General features: G+C 35.9%; 1 protein-coding gene across 1 annotated transcript; it reads left to right on the top strand.

Annotated features, from left to right (window-relative positions):
* LOC101263913 (SKP1-like protein 21) lies at nucleotides 1-8,494 on the top strand. The gene is made up of 10 exons (XM_004240679.5): nucleotides 1-298; nucleotides 2,355-2,611; nucleotides 3,403-3,624; nucleotides 3,768-3,959; nucleotides 4,050-4,160; nucleotides 4,295-4,376; nucleotides 5,004-5,107; nucleotides 5,248-5,420; nucleotides 6,787-6,920; nucleotides 7,741-8,494. The coding sequence occupies exons 2-10, from the start codon at nucleotides 2,591-2,593 to the stop codon at nucleotides 7,755-7,757; spliced, it is 1,056 nt and encodes a 351-aa protein (XP_004240727.1). The 5' UTR covers nucleotides 1-298; nucleotides 2,355-2,590; the 3' UTR covers nucleotides 7,758-8,494.
* The last annotated feature ends 106 nt before the right edge of the window (nucleotides 8,495-8,600 follow it).

Here is an 8,600-nt window from a genome sequence, read left to right as displayed (position 1 = left end):
GAAAAATTACAAATTAGAATCTAATTGAAATACCAGATGAAAAAAAAAGATTGATATTTTCTGAGTAGCACGTGGGAATTGGGGATTCACGTGCGAAGAACATAATTTACCAGAAATATAGAATTACCATATCGGAAATATAGAAAGCCTATAAAAAGCAATCAAATTTTCCATTTCTTCCCCCTTTCTTCTCACCTGCAAAAAAAATAAAAAGAACACAAAACCCTAATTCTCCCTCCATTTTTTCTTCTTATCTGTTTAAGACCTCCAATCTGTGGCCCAATTGTTGTTACGTTAGGTATGTCAATCTGTTCATTTCTAGTTTTATTTTTATGCCTTTTAATATCCTAAGTAATTAGCTGATAAACACTTGTTATAGCTAAAAAGATTGGATTTTTATTGTTTTTTTTTTCAATTGTAAGCAATGTTTTTTTTATAGATATTTTTTCCAATTGAATGAATAGCCATTTCTCTCAATGGAAAAATATGGTTCATTTTCATTTCATGTTTTTTTTTGGAATAAAACAACTCTAAATAGATATTTTTTTTTGGATAAAGTTAATGTTTTTTTGAGCGAAATGGATATTGGGGATTCATATAGCAGGGATGGTAATTGGGTTGAAACTTTATTCTAGGTTTGTTATACACTAGTATTTAGAAATGACGGCTAGGAGTAGGTGGATGATGTTGCCAGAAGAGCTGCAATTCAATGGGTGAGCGTTCACAGGACTTTCTGTAGCTTCTGTGCAATTCTGAGATAGTAGTATCTCGACTGTGAATCCATTTCATATATTAGCTGTAGAAGGATATGATGACGGGAAAGTTCATCCACTTAATATGCTTAATATTAATTGCTTGTCCTATAATCCTGGCTGGTTTAGTTTCCTCTATTTGTTTTATGTCAAGCAAAAAATATAAAAAATTCCTAGCAGGTGTAGTTGTTTACTTTTTTTGACAAAGGTAACAGTTTTGTGTATTAATCTTCAGCACTAAAGGTTGGGATCCCAAATTTACATCAAGGAGCTACTTACAATTGAGTATACTCAAAAAAAAGCTAAACAAGATCCTACTTCTTCTTACAAAGAATCTAGGATTTAGTTGTCTTCCTTAAAACTTAAACTTTGTTTCTTCGATTTGATTACTCTTCTAATTGGTATGAATAAGCTATGTGGATCTTTGGTTTAGTAGATACAAATCATATGGATCTTGACTTTAGGATTTCAAAGAAAGAACACTTGAATTCCTTTCATTTCTATCAAAATCTCGGGAAGCTTGGTTTTTGTGACTATGCTTGAATGGCTTCTCCAATGTTCCGTGGGAGGGTTTGAAACAACCAAAGTAATCATAGATAAATTGCCCAAGAGGGGAATGAAAAAGTAAATTGCACTTTGTTAATTGATTTCTAAGTGATGCAGATATGAAAGACAGCTAGCTAGATGAAAATAACAGGATGTTTTTTTATGAATGATTTTCACTGTCTTTGCCTTTCTTTAGTCCTATAAATGAGCTCAGAAAATAGCCAGGTCTCTTCCAACTTCTACAGTTCCACTCATTGTAACTTTTTGCCTAAGAGAACTTTTTGCCAACTATGATCTAAACACACACACGTATATATATTATTGATATGTATGTGTCTGCACATATTTATATTTGCATGCGTCGCAGTGGGAATTCGAGGTGTGTGCAAGATGACACCACTATAATCAATCAAAGTAAGAATATGAGAAGTATTTGCATGTTTCCTGCTGAGCCCCAGTCACCTTAAAGAACTTGCATACCAAAAACAAATGTTTCCTTCCCATGTGTGGAATTGAGGTGTGTAGTAGTTGTGTAATCATGGCATAAAGATTGTTAGAGATTGTACAGGATGGAGATGTGTGCGAGATTTTGCCTATTCAAGTCTCCCTAAATTCCTTTTCAGTTATCTACGCCTCTAACGGCACGTAAGTAGATCGGGCAATGGGAGGATAGGCAGAATATATGAAATTTCCTTGTGGTTATATTAGGAAGATAGAATGAGAAGCAATTGATATTGGACTGCATTCTTAACTCCGAGAGGAGGGAATGGGATAATATACCTACCATATGGCATGTGGAATGTTTGAAGAAATTCATGGTGTCTCTACTTCTGTTTTCCTAGTTCTCTTCAATGTTCTATTGTTTTGAAGATGCACAAAAGAGTAAATAGAGTGATTTATTCTCTTTTTTTATATCATCCTTTAAAGCATTCTTGGTCACCCATTGCTTGCCTTTTGAGTTCTTAAAAATCTGTCGGGGTGTGTGCTCCTGTTAGAAAAATTTTCATTGATTGCTGAAGTATGTAATCTTGGTCTTCCATGTTTTTCTTTGCACAGAGCTTCCAAATTGATGAGACCATCCTGTCGAAGATGCATTTTGTCTTGCTGGAATTTAGAGAGGGTTACTTTGTGAAGGGTTTGCGGTCTTTGTCTGACAAATGTCTTTTGAAGAGAAGAAAGTATAGCCTATTTTGACTCCATTAGCACTTCTATTGTTGAAGCTTATTTATCTATAGTTTGCAAAGGCCCATAAGCAATCTTGCCAGTTTGATCTCCTAGTGTTAAAAGGCCCTATGGCGGTCGTCAAACCAGAGGTATGTAATGAAGGAAACCAGAAGTTTTATATTCGAAGGTTATATGACTGTTACTACATTGATATAGAAGATACACACAAAGTTTTTTGTCTTTTACCCCTTCAGGCTCTTTTTACCTGGTGCTGTCTTTTTCTGGATTATTAGGGTTGCATTTACTTGAGTCATGACTCATGAGTTACCTTGATTCAGGGAATAGTGTTGCTTTGTATTAGGATAATTTATTATTTTCATGAGCTTCAAAAACTAATATTTCTTCAAAAGGAATTGTATTTCTGAGTTAGTGATGTCATGTTACTTTATGATTATCTATTGTTTTGTGAGCTTCAAAAACCAACATAGAATAATGCCCTTGAATGTTCTTCTTGACATTTCCAACTTGAAAGCCAATAATATTAAATGCTGTCACTATTGGTAAGATGATTATGATTACCTTTAGGTTTCTTTCTTTTGGTTGTGGTCTGAAGGTTCTTGTTTGCTTGCATGAAATGCATAGGTGCATCAGCCATTTGCTCATTGAATGACATTGTTTCTTAATTCTTCAGATATCAAATGTGTGTTGAATGACTTCAGAATGGGCAAAATTCTTTTTGAATGGGAATATTAATAAGTATCGAATGTGTTACAGTCCAAGGTGTGGGTATTAGGTCTTTAGTGCATTTTTGCCTATCATAAAAAAAGAAGATTAAGAGCTCTATAGTACATTTTTGTTGCTTTCCGTAATACTCTATTCAAAGTTGTTGCCATTTCGTGTTGTCTGCTTTTTCTTAATTGCTTGTGGTTCATTAATTAAGATGAAGTCCTACATTTGGCTCCAAACTGCTGATGGTTCAATCCAACAAGTAGAGGAAGAGGTTGCCATGTTTTGCCCAATGATATGCAGAGAAGTGCTTCAAACTGGCATGGGATCATCGAAAAATTATGCCATATCACTTCCTCAACGTGTCAATCCTGCTATTCTGGGATTAATACTGGAGTATTGTCAATTTCATCAAGTTCCTGGTCGTTCTAATAAGGTCAGTTTTTGGTTTCCTTTTTATAACAATGCAGTGCCCTCCTAAGGAAGGATTTTAGTTTGCCTGTGTCATGTGCATGGTTTTTTGCAACAGTATTTCTTTTCGTTTTATTTTAGTGTAAAGGATGTCTTTAATGCACACAGGAGCGCAAGATTTTTGATGAGAAGTTCATCCGGTTAGATACTAAGAAGTTATGCGAGTTGACATCTGCTGCTGACAGCCTTCAACTGAGGCCTCTGGTTGACCTTACAAGTCGTGCGCTTGCTCGGATGATTGAAGGAAAAACTCCCGAGGAGATACGTGAAACTTTCCATTTGCCAGATGATTTAACAGAGGTCCAACTTCTGACACAAATTATTTGTAGACCCCCCCCCCCCCCCCAAATATTGTTTGGTGTTTCTGACTGGGAAATGGTTTCTCATTAGGAAGAGAAGTTGGAACCTCTGAGAAATATGACCGATGATCCACGTATCCGTCTTCTCAATCGACTCTATGCAAGGAAAAGGAAAGAATTAAAAGAACGAGAGAAATTAAAGGTGCTTTGTGATCTGGCTCTTGCGCTTGTATATTATACCATTGGTTACTTGATGCTAATTGATGCATTGTTGTGTATGCACTCTGATTTGCGTTATTCCCTTAATGGAAAAAATACCTCATTACGTAATTCCAGAATGTCGAGGTAGAAGAAGAGCAGCATGTGGATGAACGATCAGTTGATGATCTTCTATCTTTCATAAATGGGGCAAATGAAGGTAAGATTGAGACAAAAATGATTGGGACTTAATTACATCCTATATTTTTCGTGCAGAGTCGCTCCATTTTTCGTCATGTTGCATTATTATAATAATTGAACTGTAATCTGTATAATATTGCCAAGACTTATGTTTGATGAGGTTGCATTTTGCTGCCTGGCTTGGCCACATGTTTTATATCTAGATATCATTGTGTCTTTGGTTTTATATTTTGGTTGTGATCTTATCATGGTATTTCTTATGAAAATTATGTGTAGTCTACAACTTCATTGATGAAGTCGTGTCCTAGTATGTAACTGTTGCTGTTGACTTAGACGTGACTGTCGATCAGTCTGAGAAGTGTTACTTTTGATGAATTATTTTCTGCCCTATAATTAAATCCGTAGTTTGTATGGTGACTGAGCCTTCCACTGACTAGTAACTCTTATGGATCATTTACTTTTATCAACTTATGTGCACATTGTTGTGAGGTTTATGATCTATGGGGAATTATATCCCTTTTGTTTGTCTAAGCCCCTACATAACATCTGAAAAACAACATTTACTTTTTTTTTCAGTCTCTCTTGAGTGAGTCTTTAAGTTCGAGTATCATTCTTATAATTCTGAGCATGCTGTCCTATTTTGCAGATTCTAAGAGTGCAAGAGCAACAAAGAGTAAAAAGAAAAATAGAAGGAGAAAAGAACAAGCTAGAAATTCGTCTACAAATAATGAAACTGGAAACCATAATCAGGTTGGCATCTGTTGAGCTTTGGAATTTTCTCCCTTTTCTCTTTTTTTTGGTTGGTGTGTGGGCACAAAAGTTACTTCTAAGCGTCTTTGCTTTTTCTCTGACATTTGTTGTTTGGCTTGACTGGTTCTATTGGTACTCAGGAATCTAACTGTCCTACATCTAGCTGCCTGAATGGTGACACCGGTGATGTGTTTTCTCCATTGCCTTCTGATCTGCAAGTCTCTGCATCTGTTAAATTTTCACCCAAACTTGACTTTGATGATGGTGATATTGATGATGAGTTAGATCCTGCGATGAAGGAAGAAATTGACAGGTTTGTTTATCTAGTAATATGGTCTCTGGAGATGGATGTATAAAAAGTATATCATTGTAGCTACAAGTTATTAATTAAATTATGTTCTTTGTGAGGTTGTATTAAGCTTCTTATGTTTCCTTGGTGAAGGGATTTTCTTTTGGATATATAGTTACCCTGTGTGCTTATACAAATCTTCTTACTCCTGAAAAGAAAAGCAGTTCTCCCCCCCCCCCACCTTGTCCTGGACCGTGCTGTTTCAAGTGGACCTCGTTGCAGTGGCTTCTGCTGAGGCTACATGCAAGTATTGCAAATCATACTTTAATAACGCATAAATTGTTAACTAGCGCAAGTCCATGCATATTGGAGGGTTTTTGCCTGTGATATAGCTTCCCTTGTCAAACTCTGGCTTTTAACTTCAAGTCTACTATCTCCCCCCAGCATTGGGACAAAATTGAATGAAAATAGACAGAGTAAACTTTTTACCTTTTCTTGTCTGTCTTTTTCTTTTTTGGTCTTGTCTGTCTTTTTCCCAATCTGACATCCATTTCTTTCCTAACTTTCATATCCCATTTCTTCTTTCCTTAACTTTGTGCAAAGTATGATATCACATTTTTATGCTTTATTGAGCTCTTATATCAACTTTAAACACAATAACCCTACATCTATAATCAACGGATAGCAATGGAGCAGACATCACAATGCTAGCATGTTTCTAGCTGGAACCTATTTTCACATTTGTGTAAATGGATAAATCTGCATCAATACAAAACTGTCACTTAATCCTCACTGGATGTTGTGTTGATAGAAGCTCCAAATATGTAACTGGGCTTGCTATTCTAATTTGTGCTTAAGAAGTAGAAATTCCATATGAATTGTGTAACCGATGCTTCTACTTCTGGGTGTCGCTCATCTTAGCTGTTAATATCCACTACCTTTTGCCTTCTGCTTGTGTGAGAGATATTTTCTTCTATTAAGTGATAAACTCTTTTTATTTTTTAAAGATATACTGATTTTTTTTTGAGTAACAGATAAAACTTTAAATTGGACTGCGTTGTTTTGAATAAATTGCAACTGGAATCATTTCATGCTAATTTTCATTGATAGAAATAAGGGATAACAAAGAAAATAAATCTACATGCAGAATATATGAAGAGAAATCTTTTTCACGTTATCATGCAAGTGGAGAAAATGTTGAACATATTTTTATATATTGATGCATTCACACAGGGAATGTCTGGTCATTCCTCCCTCCCTGGGTGGCTAGCGAACCCTTCACACCAGCATGGGCTGCTGTGTTTTTTTTAGGGCAAGCATCTTATAACTTGTCATGCAATTAATTATGTCGTGTTCTACAGATAATGTGATTTGAATTTCTATATTACAGGGAGGTTGAGGATTTTGCTAGGAGACTAAACTCTGATTGGCCAGAAAGAATGCAGGAGATTTTGTCCCTGGGTCAAGAAAGGAGGCCTGTACCACTATCTGTGAACGGGAATGGTTCCCTGAGGAGATATACTGGTAGGCTTTTCTTTTATATATCTTGAGCGGATGTGGTTACTGTTTTATGTTGTAATTCTGAACTGAGAGAAGTGTAAAGTTGGGTGAATATGACACGGAATAATCTTGCTGAACTGAAGTGATATGTAGTCAACGAATCATAATAGAGTAGAGCAGCATGTACTGGTTCAGATGCCAAAACATAGACTTCTTGCAGCTGACTTCATCTAGCTATGATTTTTTATGGTTCCTTAAAGATTTTCTCCCTTGACATAGAGGGAAGTGTTTCTATGTGTTGCCTTGTCATGTCACACTTGTTCTAACAACTAAAAACTAATGGTAATTGTTGAGAATATAATCGAGTAAATGAAAGTGTAATTTCTCGATTAACTTAAGCATTTAGATTGGTCACATGCTTCATCATGGTTTTAGAGCAAGCAGAGAGGTCCTAGGATCGAGTTTCACTGTCACCCTAATCAAAAAGAATTTCCACGTGTTTGACCCATGTAAAAGAATCACACACACATGAGGGGGCATGTTGAGAGTACAAGTAAATAAAGAGTGCTCTTTCTACAACCTAAGTTTGTAGGAGATAGTCACATACTTCCAGCGCACTATTCGTCTGTGGTAGGAAAGCAAACAACAACAGAACGAAACAGATAAACATGATGCGACTTGGTAAAAGTAAGGTCCTTCCCTGAAAGAAAGGATAAGAAATGTCTGTGGTGGTTGCCAGCTAATTAAGTAAATCCTACCTCCAATTTCTTGTTGGTTAGTTCTCTTTGGTGCTGAAAGAGCTTGCTTTTATTTGTCTCATGGGGTGTCTGAATCATTTTTGCAGGTTTGGACAGGAGATAATGGTTCAGATGGTGGATTATGAATCTTTTGGATTCAGTTGAGCTTAACATGCCAGCTTGTCTGTGTCTGCTGTTTCGAAAAGACAGTAAAGCTTCAGTGTTCATTGCTTGTAAAGTTCTTTCCGCTTATCTATCAGACCAAAGGAGTTTATTTCCACCTGCTGAGCTGCCTAAAGTGATTTCTGAACGTGGGGAAATGACCTGACTGGTTAAAGTTTTTGGGGAATTTCGAGATAGAAGGGAACTCTCTGTGATATGTGGTTTCATGGTAACCACCATTTCATTTGTCCTGCAGTTCCAGATACAAGTTCCAATTTTGCAAAAAAATCAAAATCTTAGATTTGTTTTCCTATTCTTCAATAATTTAGTTCAAATTAAGCTGTCGCTACTATTCGCTATTTATTTTTACTTCCTGAATGGTCTTTTCAATTTAATGTTTCTTGGATACAACCGTACAGGTGGGGTATAATATGAGCATTATCGCCATGAAATGGCTTAAAGCTGCAGGGTTCTATGCTCCAATTCTGTATCATCATGTAATGTCTCATGAAGTATATTTGTGTGTACCCTGTTGTAAAATTTGTGCCTTGGCATGAAATATCTAGTGAACTAAGACATCTCTTTCCGGTTCGAGATGGTGTTTATCTTCTTTTTGAATTTTCTTCTGCAACTGTAAAATATTTGGCTCATCTGACCATAATTTGAGTTTATACTAAAAAAATTCTGCATTGTAATTCACTTGCAAGTTTGCCTTTCAGATACTTACAGAAAGGTTCGATATTTGAGCATCCTAGCAAATAAATTTTAACAGAGTTGAATATTTGACATTTCTATATTTGTTGTT

This window comes from Solanum lycopersicum, chromosome 6, assembly GCF_036512215.1.
Source record: "Solanum lycopersicum chromosome 6, SLM_r2.1".
Taxonomy (NCBI): Eukaryota; Viridiplantae; Streptophyta; class Magnoliopsida; order Solanales; family Solanaceae; genus Solanum; species Solanum lycopersicum.
This window is presented reverse-complemented; position numbering and strand designations above follow the sequence as displayed.

Coding starts and splice junctions, on each gene's coding strand:
- LOC101263913 (XM_004240679.5), top strand. CDS start 2,591: ATGGCGGTCGTCAAACCAGAG. Junction 3,625..3,767: donor TTCCTGGTCGTTCTAATAAG/GTCAGTTTTTGG, acceptor TAATGCACACAG/GAGCGCAAGATTTTTGATGA. Junction 5,421..6,786: donor ATGAAGGAAGAAATTGACAG/GTTTGTTTATCT, acceptor TCTATATTACAG/GGAGGTTGAGGATTTTGCTA.